The 16,212-nt window shown below is 39.4% G+C and overlaps 1 protein-coding gene across 2 annotated transcripts in view; it reads left to right on the top strand.

The window, feature by feature from the left end:
* Nucleotides 1–16,212, top strand: part of shtn1 (shootin 1) — a 32,489-nt gene that overhangs the window by 3,163 nt on the left and 13,114 nt on the right. For both annotated transcript variants that reach the window (XM_067609304.1, XM_067609305.1), the window contains exons 2-5: nt 554–606; nt 2,313–2,373; nt 7,078–7,172; nt 12,164–12,335. In XM_067609304.1, coding sequence (XP_067465405.1) covers nt 554–606; nt 2,313–2,373; nt 7,078–7,172; nt 12,164–12,335 — 381 coding nt within the window. The remainder of the gene's footprint in view (nt 1–553; nt 607–2,312; nt 2,374–7,077; nt 7,173–12,163; nt 12,336–16,212) is intronic.

Raw genomic sequence — 16,212 nt, 5'->3', positions numbered from 1 at the left:
TGTGTTGTAAAGGTCCAAACCCAATCCTCTTTGTGTGTGTGTGTGTGTGTGTGTATGTGTGTGTATCTCGTATGTGCACATACGTTCAGGTAGATTTGTGTCTACTCCTCATCTAATCAACATTAATAGGATTATTTCTGGAACAAACAAAAAGCTTTCCTTATGTATCATAATCTGTAATAAGTAAGTAGAAGTGTATGCTTCTGGCTGCTAGCTGTCCCCCTCACTTATCTTTGCAGTGACCAGCCAGATTATCTTTATTACTAAACATTTATTATAGATCGCACTTGCTGTTACTAGTGTAGTTACGCCCAAAAACAAATATTAACACAGCAGGGGTGTTACTAAATTCAACATCCCATGCTATAACAGTCAGGTGACACAGGGGACAAGCCGCAGTAGTCACCGGATGAGAAGTTATCACATGCTGGAGAAGTTGCCAAGTATTGGCTGTTTTTAACAGGAAGGTGTGACTTCTGTGATCTTCATTGACATTTGGTTTATTGTGATTATCTTATGAAGATGGATAACTGGCATCCTTTGCTTCCCACAGCTCTACAGGAGTATGAAGGCCTGCAAAGGAAGCATGAGACAGCAACAACTGAGGTAAGTGTTCATATCAGTCAGGGTTAGGTTGATACATGTATGTCTGATAATATGTAGAGTTAATACCAGTCCAGTATTGACCATCTTGACATCTTTGACTGATATGAATGTCATACAGTTTTGTTACACTAGCAGCAGAAATAATAATAGTAGTGTAGTAGTAGGAGCTACAGTAACAGTAGTATTCTAAGTAGTTGGCCTTGCAGTAGTAGTAGCTGTAAATATTGTGAGAGCAGCAGAGGCAGCAACAGCTGCAATAGTAGCAGTATCTTGATTGGTATTCATTCTACATTGTCCAGGTACTTCAGAAAGAGATTGTCCTCACAAGAAAAACAACAGTATTTGTCATTTGCTTAAATGTCTTAAACAACCTTGGTTTGGTTGTTCTGACGAGGACCTCTAGCGACTGGACTGTGATAGGAACAATGGTGGAAGTAGCATGACAGTGAATTTGAGTTTGAATAAGATGGGAAGCAATTAATTCTAGGAATTAATGTTAATGCCAAGCTGTTAACACTGGTCCAAACACTAACAGCTGTCAGAAATCCCAAGTATAATGACTGGGTACAGAGTCTAAGTGTTTTTTCAGAACCCACCAAAATGTTGCAGTATCAAAAACTGTCAAGCTGGCATCAAATGTCTTGTCAGATGTGTACTCTTGCTTATGTCTTTTCTGGGATCAGATATTTAATTTAGGTAAAGCTGTTTTACTGCTGCTTTGTGTTGAGACAAAATTCATGAAGCATAGCTTTAGTTCAGGCCGAGCAATGTAGTTGTACTTGTTCTGGCTGATTGCATCCATATTTACATCCTATCATATTCATGCAGGTGTACATTGTGGCCATTATAACCTGAAACATCTCACTATTACTCTGCTGATACACTCATGCCATCACTGTTTGTAGCATCCTCTACCACCCCAACCTCCTCCTCATGTGGTACATTTTTTCTGTATTGATTTAACAAAGATTTAATAGAAAGGAAATGAAAAAAGTATTGTTTTGGTATATGTTCCAAAACCTTAATGCACTGCCACTGGTATAATAAAAAAAATCAAAGGAGATGCAGATCCAACCCTAATGTCCATATGCTCTATTTTAACTTATGAAACTACTTGTATCCAGAGCAGAACTGGATAAACTTTAAAGCTAGATTTTAAAAAAAACTTAATTACTAACATAATTAGTAATAATCATTGATAACAGACACAGAAATAGGAAAAGACATGTTCAGTGGCTGTTAAATGGTATTATTAAAAGCTTTGGCACTTTTCTCTAGACTGGCTAATTTTGAAGTGACAATAGCCAAATAAAGGTGCATGGTGCCTAATGTGTGCTGATTGCTTGACTGTCATTCATCTCATACAATGCAACACCTTTCAATAAAATTCAACAAGAGCATTTTAAATTGTGGTAGTACTTTTTCAGTGAGCTTTTCTGTTGGTTTCCATATAATTCCTGATCAGTCAAGTTATCTGGAAACATTGTGGTCATTTTGGAGACAATAATCATGTTTAATCACCTGACCTTACAGCTCCAAACCTGATTTATCTCTCAATATCATTTAACACATGTTCATGATATTAGATGAACTGCCTGTCTAGGAAGTCTTAGAGTTGTGTAGTTACATGAGCAGACAGTTTGAAGGTTGATTGAAACAGCAGCAGTCCTGTGTTAAAGCTGTTCTGTCTGTCTCTCCTACATAAGTGCAAGAGGCTTGAGGAAGAGAGAGACGAGGCCATCAAGAGGCTCAATGAGTTCCAGCAAGGTATGTTTATCTCTCCTGGATCAATAGATGTCCAATGAGTGAGATCAAGGCAAGTGTTTCTATAAACAAGCTTTAACTCATGGTTGTATAAATATATAGTTATATACAGTGTTGCAAAGTCAGCCTTGTTTCCAATTTTTCCCACTGGTTAACTGCAGTACTGCAACAAAATAAATCCCTGCAACCCTCAAAGCATTCTCCCATAGTCATTATAAAGAATATCTCCCCTCAAATTGTAATTATTACCTTTCTTTTAGTACTGTTTTATTATTTTCGAAACTTTTTCAAAAACTAGAATAGCTTTTTTTTTTGTCTGCGACATCATCTCAGTATAAAGTCAACAGGACAAGATAGTGGGTCCAGGGTAGAGACTTAAATACACAGGATTGATGAGACCTGAAAATCTGGTGTTTCCTGCATAAACAGGCAGAAAACAGAGTTATAACTGACTAGAGTGATGTGTGTCGCAGCGTGTGCAGTTACTTTATATCAGCCTGGTGTCATCTGCATGTGATTTAATCAAAGTAAACACAGTGGACACTGCGTTTTGGCGTGGCACTCAAACCGGCGGCTGCAGATTTACTATCATATCTGTCCTGCTGCCTTAAGATTGCTGCCTCATTTGAGTGAACTTCCCACTCGTTTGTTCCTCTCCTCCCACCTGTGCATCGGCACTCTGTGCCAGGCAGCAAAATACTACACAGACAGCAAAAGCCAAATTCAAGGTCAGGAAAATACCAAACTGTTGAGCACTGTTGCGCTCGTCATTGCACTACAACAGAAACAGGGGCCACTGTCTGTTAGACTGCTGTTTTATTAATGTTATTATTTTGTTCCGTGACTTAATATGACACTGAAGACATTTTCATCACAGTCAAATATTTACCAAAATTCTAACCAGTGGAACACAAAAATGAAATCTGAAATAAATTCAGCTCAGTGAGTGACTTAGACTTTTTTGGATTTGGACATTTTTTGTATCTGACATGATAACTTTAGACTTACAGGTATAAGTAGATTCATTTTTTTTCAAACAATCAGACATTCTGAGTTGATTTTCCTTTAATGTCAAAATATGGCACTAAGAAGGTTAAGAAGACACATTCTTTAAAGGGATGTTTCACTTTCAACACATCTATAGTACATATGATGTAAGTCGTGACAACAACAAAGAGATCATATGTTCTGTTAATATGAATGTATGATATTTTGAAAATAGTACCAGCTGTACAAACATAAGAACCGGGAGTCAAATAATGACATCGGAGAAGCACTGTCGCTGCTCCAGCTTTCATCACAAATCTGTTTCCCAACACTACAAATGTGTTTCAAATGTTTTGGCCCACCATTCAATTTTCCAAAATGATTTTCCTTACAGGTTGAATGCTTTGCTATGACCACTTTAGTGAAGACAGAATTTGAAATAGGGCACCACATGTCAAAAGATGGAGCAAATAGTTTGTCTTTGTAACGGTGACAGTTGTGTGGATTTTCATCTGAATAAATCTGGCCCGTGCTCGTGTATTCAGCGATTCTCCAGCCAAAACACATATTGTGTTTGACTTCCGCATTAATAGAGGCTGCCTCACTGTGCCAAGCAGCTGCATATTAGGACCTATTACGTGATTTCATAGCTCTTAGAAAATTGCTCCTATTCACAACGAAACGGCTGGGGGTGGGGTGGCAGGGTTGGTGGGGGGGGTAGTGGGAGGACGAGAGAAAAAGCCCCCAACACACAATCATGCCTTTTCAATTGGCGATGGCAAGGTTGATGACAACATGACCATTGTGTTATAATGATAACACCACAAAGGCATCTGCCCCCCTCATCAAGGCTTCACAGCGGCTGCAGATACAATTTAATTCACTGCTCCGCTGGCGGCGCTGATACCATTATGCAGCACGTCGGCACAGGGGTAATCACTGTCTTTCCTGAGAGGAGGATGAAAAAAGACAGGCACAAAAAAGAGGGGAGAAAAAAGATGGAGTGATGATGATGGGGAGGCCGAAACTTACAATTAAGACTGCCAGTTCTGACGTGTCAGAGCCCCCCGTTGACTCGCGCTCATACACGTTCAACACTTCCACTGCTGTTTATTTACCATGGCTACCAGTAATTATAATTAACATGTCATTTAGTTCAAGGCGTCCTTTCGTAGGTTTCTGGGTGTGGCTATGGCATTATGGAGAAAGGCAGAGAGAAACGGAGAAGAGGCCGAGGATGAAAACTGGCAGCTAAGTGCTATTGAATGACTGATGTGGAGGGCGCCAGAGGAACGTGGATATCGCCCGGCACTGGCGTTCATCAAGGTCTTAATTAGGTGTCACTGGGGGGAAGGAATTGCCCACAGCAATGGCACTAATGCTTAATTTCGCCCTCGCTCAGCCACAATGTTTAATTAGTTAAGTGGCAGGGCATTCTTTAGGGGCGTTCTTTTTGTACTGAGGTGTGATTGCAGCTTAAACAACATTATGGTTTGTGATTTGGAATTTTATCTGATTTTTTTACCAGCTTGGTAGTAGTAAAAGCTGTGCTAATCAATATATTTCATACCAATAATTGGATATGACATTGACAAATATGGCATTGCATGTCATACCTCTCTCTATATATCCCTAAGTTTCCTGTCTCCCTACACTGTCTGTCAAATAAAGGCATAAAAGCCAGAAAAAAATCTTGAAAAAAAGACTATATGTATTGTAAAAGGTGTCACTCATAATGAGAATTATCACAGACTACGCTGTTCCCCTCAGCTCTACAGCTTTTTAGCCTCTTTTAGTTCATTGTTTTGCTTATTGACTCATAAACTTCACTCACATCAACCTTGTTTCCAGCAGCAGTAGGCTACTGTTTTCAGTGAAAAATCTCTGTTAAACCCAGTGTATACTACCTAGCCAGCACCAAACAATAGCTGGTGAACGTAATGGAACCTTTAGCAGCTAAAGAGAGTTAAAAGGAGAATGAATTTTGGACTTACACTCATTAAGTGGCCAGAAACATGAGTCCAAATCAATGTTAATGTGGCTCTGTGTCTACTGGATGTGTAAACAGGCAACTATTTGCTAACTGTCAACTGTCCATCATGATTATCAGTTCACTCAATCATACATTTTGGGCTGCTCTCACAGACATGGGTAAATGACAAAATTTTCTTCATGCTAAATTTTGGCTTAGCAATGTCAGCCATGTAATATGTAAGATTCAAGTCTGACGGTTCAATCTTGACCTTGGAAATAACAGTTGGCAAACAGTTGCTTGCTTGTTCTGGAGCTTTTGACTGTATGACATGGTCTTTCTAAATGTACTGTTATATAGATATAACTCAGTTCCTGTATTTGCTTGATTTATCACCCTTCAGTATTGTAGTAAATCAAAATTCACTGTCATCATTAATGCCCTATTAGTGCAGCTCTATCATTGTACATGCTAGTTTAAAGGAATGAAGGCTTTAAAGGCAAATGTTTCCCTTCTCCCTGGGTTAAGTGCAACATCACATGTATCATTCTTTACAAACAGCCCACATACTTTCTAAACTATTATTCAGAATCTGATGCTCTAAAGTTGTTTATTGAGTGCATTCAGTATATACTCAATACGCGTTGGCCCTGGCTGATGGAAATAAAAAGGTAGGGAAAACTATCTGAATAAAAGATACACTGGGAACAACATTTAGTTCACTGAGATGGCACAACAGAAATCAGAAATATACTTCAGTGTCAAGTGTTATGGCACTCTTATCTCAATCAACTGCACAATTAAATGAGAATTCATAGGTATGCACCCACTCATTTAGAAAATACTAACCATGTTCTTTGTTTCCTTGAGGGCATTTTGATCAGGTTGAATGGCCATGAGTTGACTTTTTAAGTTGGTATTGACATGAATGCAGTGATTCAGAAGAATTTTATATGCTGCTTTTCATATAATAATATTGTTACATCAGCGAAGGATGCTGAGTACCGGGCTTCTTTGCTAAAGAACACAAGGCGGTGATGTAGCATTTTCTGGTCTCTGTGTATGTTTGCATCATTTACTATGGACTGATTTCAATCTGTTCATTTGTTGCTTTGTCGGTTAGTTAATGGTGTTTTGATGGGCCAAATTTGATGTGTCCAAATGAGTCTACCGTAATTCATATAAATGTGAGGGAAAAAATATTAGAAAAACCTCTCTGTATAACCCAAAACAGTTCAATAGCACCACAAACTACAGCCTCCAAAATGACCATAAAATAAATCAACACCTCTTTAAAACAGATCAAATAAAAACTGAACAGTATAACCTTCATGAAGGTAGGATTTATTTCACGGCTGCATTAGTTTTATCTACATGTATATAATAAACTGGCAAGTGAGTGTATGTAGAGGTGCTTACACTGTTTTCTGTGTAATGTCTTGCTGTGTTCAGATTGGTTGGTTTGTGGACATGGCACAATAGCAAAAGTTATATTGTGAGATTTTGGTCCTAAATTTCTAAAACTCAAAAATTTGACTCAGCTTGTGTCTGGTTTTTGTAATACTAAATCAGTCATGGGTGGATGCGTCTTACAGTGAGATCTAGGATTACCATTTTCAATTGATGACCACATTCCTCTTACCATTGTCAACTATTCACTTGAACAGCTTAGAGCTGCACATCAAGATATAAAATGTAGGCAATATGGTTTACCATTTTCTTTTTCTTTAATTCTCTTTTTTCCCTAGTTTCTCAGATGGTCATTGAAGAGGTCAGTACCATCCAGGAGAACCTGGAGGTCGAGAGGACGTGTAGAGAAAGTGCTGAAGCCCTGGCCACCAAGGTACACTCCACTGTTAGACAAATACTGTCTGCAATACTTCCTCTCAAAGACAATGAACCAGCATCCTGTCAAACCATCTGTTATTTCCATGTTACTGACATTTAATAGTCCAACAAATAATTTTCACAAATAAAAATAAGAGGAATAATGTAATCACAATTTTAACATCAGAATAACATTTGTAAAATAATTATTGCAGCATCAAATCAGCCATTAAAGATGACATTCTGGTCAGTGTATTACAGTGACTGTCACTTCGACACATTCAATTTGTATGTTGCAATCAAAAGCACTCTGTGGTCCTCCAGTTCTGCTGCTGTCCCCATATCTTAGTGTCTAAATTGCATTGGATTCTTTTGATTCAGAGCACACTTTTTTGGAGTCCTTGCTAAAATGTGAGTTGTGATTGAGAGTGGGAGAGCCTGGCACATAGTGATTTTGCAGCCCACTGGTGTTGAGCTTATCACTGTAATCATTTCTCATTCAATTTCTGGACAAAAGCCCTCACAGTCCACCTGGTTGGACCAGATTTTGGGCAGTAGGAGGCTGAGGGAGAATTATGGTGAAGGTCGACTTTTGGGCCTTTTATTCTTACCATTCCATGGGCTTCTGTCCTCATTTTTCCTTGGCTTGTTTTTCATCCCCATCTTACAAGGGTGACAAGTAAGATTTTTACTGCCCCAAATGGCCATAAGGCACATGGGTATGTCGACTTGGTTGTTGATCAATACTACTGGCTCAACAATTACTTGGCTGGCTGCTGTGATTTCTGGCTTCGAAAAACTCTCTTTTGACTCTCAAGACTCTCCCAAGACCCGTTACCATCATCTAACATCATCATATACAGACAGGTGACAAGTTAAAGGAAAAACTGGTACAAGTCTGAATGCTTGACTCCTACAGTGAGGGGACCTGGTAGCTCTGTTATGCAGTGGGGGGCATTTTGCTGGCATGGTTTGGGTCCACTTGTCCCCTTAGAGGGAAGACTCACTGCAAATCAACACAAAGTTGTTCTTAGTCATCACCTTTATCCTATGATGAAACATTTCTATCCTGATGGGAGTGGTCTCTTCCAGGATGACAGTGGTCACGAGGGGTCACTGAATAGTTTAATGACTATGAAAATGATGTGAATCATATGCTATAGCCTTCACAGTCACCAGATCTCAACCCAATTGAACACCTATGGGATATTTTAGACATGTTAGACCATCAAAACACCAAATGAGGGAGTTCAGAGACTTGTAGAATCAATGCCAAGACACATTAAAGCTGTTCTGGCCGCACGTGGTAGCCGAACACCTGACTAAGACACTTTATCAGATAACAGGCACAGTGGCCAATCTGAAATGCCTTCCCTTCAAAAATAATGGCATTATATAAGCTAAAGGTATGTAATTGGAAATGTAGTTAAATTATATACAAAAGTTAGATTATTTGAAGATACATGATTTGATTGGTCCAACTATATTTTAAAGAGACTGGACCAATTAAGTGCCTCTGTCCACAAATTTTACTGTCCACATAATTTTGAGAAAGGGGGGATGCTGCAACCACAGTGCTGTGAAGAGCTCTGCAGACCAAAGGCCCTAGTGCAGCTGCACTGGTTGTATTTGCACCACTGATATGAAACACACATTTATAGCAAGAAGTGCATGAAATGATACTGATATTGTTGCATTTTCTACTTATTCATAACATAAGCTGACAAAGACCATAGATAACATATTGACTTGTTTGTAGTTGTCCGCCTTCTTCCTGTCTTCCATTCCAGTCCTTTTGTGGCCATTGCTCCAAAATATATGTTTCCAAAAAGGAACATAAACACAGACAGTCTTTCCAATAAATAGCAGGAGACTCACTGAGCCCACCAAATATACTGTAAGTTTCTGTTGTAGTACTTGGTTTGTTAATGTACTTTACGGATGCAGGTTTGAAGATTATAGGGTTTGCAGCTGATCACACCAAACCAATTATGATGAATTGTCATTGCCTTGAAATGTGGGAGAGAGGTCATTTTGTGTCACTTTTCCTTTCCTATTGACCCACTGCAAGAATTGGCTTCACAAAAGACATAACATATTAGGTCATGTCCACTGTACAGTCCCACTAAGAGGCTGCAATAAACTGGCCTACTCCTGGCCTGACAGCAGGCATTAATCTATTTGTTCTTTAGAATTTAGAAAGCTTGCTTCGTCATGCTCTAAGTGACCACTCTTTATCAAGCTATTTGATGTCTGTTGTCTCTTCTGCTTGCTGTTTCTTCCGCTCATCTTCATCTTTGATAGAAAACAGTGTCAATAACTAGACACTTCCTGTGGCGGCCTTAGTAATATAGCAGCCTGTATGAGCACTCACTGTCGAGGGGCAGACTGTCCTTGATTAGCCATATCCAAGAATATATCCATACATAAACTATTCAATTACTTCAGTTAAAAGCAACAGATTTATTCACCATTTATTCATAAGTGCTGTGAATAGAGTTAGGTTGGAATAGGAGACATTACCCTTTTGAACAGTGTTGACCTTTCAATAGCATTTCGCCAATATTGTAAAGTCACTATTCCTACACTCTGAAGGTGTTAACATCAGTTTACCACTCATTTACATTTAAATCAAACCCCAGATACATGAAGAGTTGTCCCAGAGGAGGACACACAAATTGAACTCTGTATTAAATTTCTTTGTACCCAGTGATGATAATTTTCCATACCAAATATTCCCAAGGCCAGGTTTGAAAGAAGGTAAAGTTCAGAGCAATTCCTTAACTCTTCAACATATTGAATTAAAAAGGGACTGGAGGGTGTTAGCAATTTGCAACCAGTCAAATCAGAATGTGGTTGTGATGCTTAATGTTTTTGTGTTGATGTGTGATCAAAAGGTAAGATGAAGGGGCTGTGACTTTGTAATAGTGACCTCCGGAGAGCGCTAGCCTGATGCTATGCCAGCCTTGATTTATCTGAGTATGTAATTTTATACGTACATCTCTCACCAATTGTAGATTATTATCAAAAGAATGTGAGTCCATGTTATGTATTGTTGATTGCATTTCAGAAAAAAAGATGCAGTCTGAAGGGCATCATCAAAAGATGGAATTGCTGCAATCTGCTCCCACCAGGGTGCCATTAATAAATGTTTCTTTTATGGCTCGCTCTTTCTATTTCTCTTCCCTCTTTTTCCTTCTCCAGGCACTTTTCTTCCTTCAGATGACATCAAGAAACATGCATAATTGGCATCCATCTCCTTCCCATAGGCTTCATTCATGTTTTATTACTTAATTGATACATATGGCTGTCCTGATGATTGAACTTTTAGAAATGGAATGGCCATTGTGGCAGTTTAGTATGTATGCTTCATATAGAACGGATCAATTTGCAAAGAATTTCAAAGAAAAATGCCACATAAGAATACATGCAAGAAGTGATAATCACACAGAAAAACATGATGCACAGAAATGCAAAATGCAAATACATGTCACATCAAAAAACTGTGATTACATCTAAAAGGAGAGATATTCACTGCCTCTTTCTTCGTCTGCTTGTTCTGCTCTAATGATGTCTGTTTTTTCACACCTTATCATTGCTTTTGCATGCGTCCTGCCATTATGACTGATTGCAGGGCCAAAGAAAAGAGGAAATCAGAACAACATCTCATCTGCCCTGTCTGTCGCTCTGCTACCTTATTTCTTTGCCCCTTTTTCCACCAGTTTAATACAAAGCACACTTGCCACTTTATGCAGATTTGAAAAATGAGGGCGCTGTAAAATCCGAGCTCTGTCAGTTTTTGTTGGATTCATGTCATCTTTTAGGGAATACGTGCTTAATATGCCATAAGTTGTGCAGTCAGAGGTTGTTTCTGTGGATGCACCATGTAATCTTGTATTGAGGTTTGGTGAGTGTATTCATCCTCTAAAACTATTTACATTTAAGTGTTGTCGTGGCTGTGTTGTTGAATGACTGTAGCTACTGATGAGCTAATTATCTTATAAATTATTTTCCATTCAAAGAGGTCTACTTTTTATAAAGTTAAGTGCTTGTTTGTGACACTGTTACTGGTTTATCATGCCCAACAGATTTCAGGTACTGTAGAGGTATTACAGAGGTCAGCTGTTGTCATTAGATCTTTAAGCGATTAATTGTGTAAATGAGTCCAGCCATCTATTTTCTTTTACATATGGCCTCTATGTAATTTCAAAATTCAAGATTTCAAAGCAAAATACAATAAATGAAATACTATATATTAAATGTATCCTGTAAATACTATGTAATACTTTTTGTGCAATGGGTACCATATACTGTTTATTAAAAAGATAGCAGACTTCAGTGTAAATTTTCCACAAAATTTCAAATACTGTGTGTCATTTCTGCCTTTCTGTATTAACCAAGCCATATTCCTAATACAGTTTCCGCAAGGAAGTAGATGAGAGGCTACAATGCTTCTATGCAGTGCACATACGTAAAAAGTAAATTCCTCAGCTTATCACAAGCAATCACAAATCCTGCCTTTATTTATTTGTCTGGTTATAATTGGAAGATCAAAATATCTGCTAATCATGGAGCTAATGGCCAGCTAATAGAAATTAGTTTTGTATGTTTGGAGATTATAAATATAAGTATTTAAATTAAATGTTTTCTAAAATGCTGGATGCAGCATTTCAAAACCTATATATGGATGATTTGAGATCACTACCCCAAAAATTGTCCCTGACAATCTGTATGACATAATGTGCTGTTAGACTTGGTTAAAAGTTTGCTGGACTGCTGTATGATCCTTGATTGCTCATGGTTTTATTTTGCAGGTAATGTGTAAAGCATTTATTGAAAAAGTTATTTAATTTTGATAAATATGAAATTCCACATATCACACCCTTAAAAGTTTTTTAGAGTGCCATTGATCTCTTCTCTGTCATGATATTTTTGACTATACTCACTTGCACTAACACTGACATTTGTATTTCCTTTTCTGTGTCTCTCTGTCTCTCCCCCTTGTAGTTGAACCGCCAGAACCGCTCTCTGAAGAGGAAGAGCATGATGTTGCTGTCCCAACTCAGCCCAGAGGCCATCAGTGCGATCAATCTTGAGGATGAAGAGGAGGAGGAGGGTGAAGTGCCACATGCAGCCTGCAAGGTCTCCCTCTCACCCCAGTGCCAGACCACCATCTCAGGTACAAGATGTCTCCAACTGCCCCGACTGTGATGTAAAGAAGGTCACCTGTTTAACATATACTGTATTTACAGCTCCAGACACATAAAAGGAACACACATATTTGTGGCATTTTTCTCATATGTTAAAGCAAAAGTCCTACCTTTTACAATGTGTATAGCACCAAAAGCACTACACTGATCTTACATGTCAAAGTCAGTTTACCAAACAGGAGGACTACTCAGTGCTACTCAGCCTATAAAATCAGTTAAATTGCCTGTTGAGGATGAATAAAGTTGAATTGAATTTGTCTTGGAAACAGAAAGTATCTGCATTTACCTTGCAGGTAAGGTCTAACAAAAGAAGCTATTGATGCATTATAAGAAGTGTATGATCTAGTATTTTTGGAGCTTGATCCATACTAGGTATTCTGAAAAAATGCAGACTACAAGGATACAAGGACATAAGGACCTTTATTCTAATCTCACCAGTTATATTTATACTTTTCAGTTCAAACTCTACATATGGTGACATGAAATTGTGTTTCCCAGGGCTTTGGTAATAAGGAAGCATAAATGCAAGAAGGCATTTAAATTTTAGAAGAATTTAAAATTAAGGTTCAAAAAGGTTTATAGTGTGCAAGGTTGAGTTGGTACAGGCAGTTGAAACTGTAGAAGCAGTAATGAACATGAATTGTGCATAAGACACATATATATATTTGTCTAATATGCTACAGTGCAGAAATAAATGAGAATAAATTAACTATGGTTATGGCATGGCTAATATTAGGCAACTAAAATACTTGGTTAAAGTTAGGGAAGTATTGTTGTAATTTCAGGTCTGTGACAGGACAGAATCTGGCATCCTGCAAGACAGTTAGATGTGTGACACGCTTATTCACCCTCACAACACACTTAATATTTGTACACATTTATTAACCCAGTCCCAGGCCATAGACCTTAATCGAGTAAAATTAATTGTAAATGAAAGCAAAATGAATTTTACTTGGTGATATTGCTGGAGTAGCCTTTTATCAGTCCGCATGGTCTGTATTACAATACCCTCAGTCATGATCCTGTCACAGTCTGGCTCTGTGTTCCTTGGTTGCCATTATCTGCTATCCACCAGACCACCAGATGCACTCAGACTTTTTCTCTGTTTGTTGAATTGGACTGAGTGGGAGAAGGATGGATGAGAGAGGTTTAAAATTGTGTTAGGGATCACTTGAGTTGTGATGGATGTGATGTGAAAGTTCTTTAAAGACCCTAAGGTTGGTAATGTTATGCTGAGGTGTGTTTGATTTGTGTATTTAAGTTATATTCATGTGAATTCTGGGTTTTGGTTTTGGTTTTCTGTTTTTTGTGTTTCTCCTCCTGTGTCCTTGTTCTTCTTTTCCCACACCTGCCCTGCTCTCTGTGTTTTCTCCAGCCAAATGGCTTCCTGTCTGTTCTTCTGTCTCTTCACCTGCACCACATCTCCACATTAGTTAGTGTAAGTCCAATTTTCAGTTCAGTCTTTGTCGAGTCATGCCTCTTTCTGTGTCACAGTTTCTGTTGATTTTCAGTAAATAGTTCTGCTTTTGATCCTGTCTGCCTGCCATCTCCTGCATTTGGGTCCACCCGCTCCGTTCTCTTCGTGACAGAATGACTCGACTGGCCATGGACCCAGCAGAGACAGACCTTCTTCCTGTTTTCTGGCCTTTGATCCATCCTAATGACTCTGACGGTGATCACATAACTAAGTTTTTTTTGGTCCATCCACGAGGAGGATCCTGCTCTGGCTATGAGGCTGATGGTAATTCACTAGGAGTCTGTGGAACGTGAGGCTCCATTCTGTGTTCCCCAGTAGCCATCCAGCCTTCAAGCCTGTTAGCCACCAACGTGATGGCCACCAGTGTGATAGCATCCAGCCTGCATCTTGGTCTACACTTCAGCCTGCACCCGGGACTTCTATCAACCAGCCTGCATTCCAGTCGATTAGGCTCGGGCTCATGAGCCTGTATATACAGCCTGACTGTCTAGGTTAGTCCACAGTCCAGTGACACAGTGTCTTTGCTGGCCCCAGCCATTGGCTGCACCTGCTGATGCCCTGTCAGAACCCCAGCCATTGGCCATCTCTGCCGACTTCCTCCCAGACTTTCAGCAGTCAGCCGTCTCCGCTGACCTCCTGCCAGAGCTTCAGCAGACCTCCAGCTGACAGTCCATACCAACCACCAGCCAGACCTCCAGTCGGCAGTCTCCACCGACCCACAGCCGGATCTTCCAGACCATCGGTCAGCCGTCTTTGCCAGCGCCCAGCCAAATCTCCAGCTGCCTACCTCCTGCTCTGCACTCCAGCAGTCTGCCTGTCCTGCACCCTGCCTGACCCGCAGCCGAATCTTCTGGTTCTGGTTGCCCTTACTGGCCTCCGTCTTGGTCGCTGACCTCCAGAGCAGCCCAGCCTTAATGGATGACCTCCAGAGCGGTTCTGTCTACGACGTGTCAACCTCTGAAATGGCTCCGCCTATCTGTTCTGCCTCCTGGTTGCCCTCCCAAGCGACTACCTCCATCTGTCCAGCCCCCAGGCTGCCCACTTGAGGTCTCCTGCTCCGCCCTTCTTTTGCCCTTAGGCCACTTGCCCTTGAATCCGTCCTCCGGACCTGCTTTTGATCCTGTCTGCCTGCTGTATCCTGCATTTGGGTCCACCTGGTCCGCTTTTTGTGACAACCCTCAATTGATAATTATTTCAGTAAAAGATTATATTTGCTAATTGTACCAAAGTAAAGAATGATATTGAAATAATCTCTTTAATATAGTAGACCAAAAAACTGTCAACTACTTGTGTAAACTGCTAAGCTGTGCATTACTTATGCATGAAGTTGGTAACTACATGTGTTCAATGAGTCTTAAACTGTCTAAAGTACAGTACTAGTGAGCTACCTCTCTTCTTATCCAGCTGTCTCTGGGAAATGTCATGGTCAGTTCCTTTAGTCAAGCAGTAATTATACCTCGGGTGATAATGGATTTATACTACATGACGCTTTTCCCATCATGTTGTTGAAGGCTGTTGGCATTAAAAGGGGGAGATAATCATGTCATTTGCAAATGATATACTCTGATGCAGAAGATGATTGAATACAGAAATAAGTTGACTTGCTCAAAGATTGTAGGCTTATTATGTGGAAAATTCATAATTGCATGTTAATGGGCAGCTAGTCAAAGCAGTTCCTGTCAGGAAACACAGAATACTTTCACTCTACATGTTTTGACTTTTACCATATATAGGTTTTAGACTGAATGTGATCAGAGTACATCTGTTGTACATTCTAAGCTGAACATATCACAGGGGAGGTCCAAAGATGGTCATCTGTTCACATTTTAGCATTTTCACTTAATGTGAGGATTTTATCCATCAGAATACTTGTCCTACTCAACAAAGGGCATTCCAACCCTCCCAGAAAACAATTTTAGGTGTCAGCGACCTTTTTCAACTTAAGTACCCAGCTAAATGTCTCAGTCTGGTCCTACTGTGAGCTGCTTTGTATGAACAGATTTACTATCTGTAATTTAAGGTGTTTCTTAGATTTCTTGGGTATAGAAATTCCTAAATTTTATGCAGTTAACACATGAAGCAGATGGCTGACATTAAATCTTTTAACAATAACAATACAGTCTGTTGATTTTTTTTCCCCCCAAGTGTATTCATAACATTACATTTAGTTTTGCAAACACATATCACAAAGAAATAAGTTAGTGCATTATATTCTTCTGGGTTCTCTTTTTTTATATTATATTCACAATCTAAAAGCAACGCAAATCTTGTATCCATGTGATGTGTATTATGACCTCTGATTTTCAGCCACTGTGATATTATCATTTCCACTACATGACATTAAGCCAGTCACACTAACCCAGGTTGAA

The sequence above is a fragment of the Thunnus thynnus genome, chromosome 14 (genome assembly GCF_963924715.1).
Source record: "Thunnus thynnus chromosome 14, fThuThy2.1, whole genome shotgun sequence".
NCBI classification, from domain to species: Eukaryota; Metazoa; Chordata; class Actinopteri; order Scombriformes; family Scombridae; genus Thunnus; species Thunnus thynnus.
Note: the sequence above shows the minus strand (reverse complement) of the source record. Positions and strands in the feature narration are given on the sequence as shown.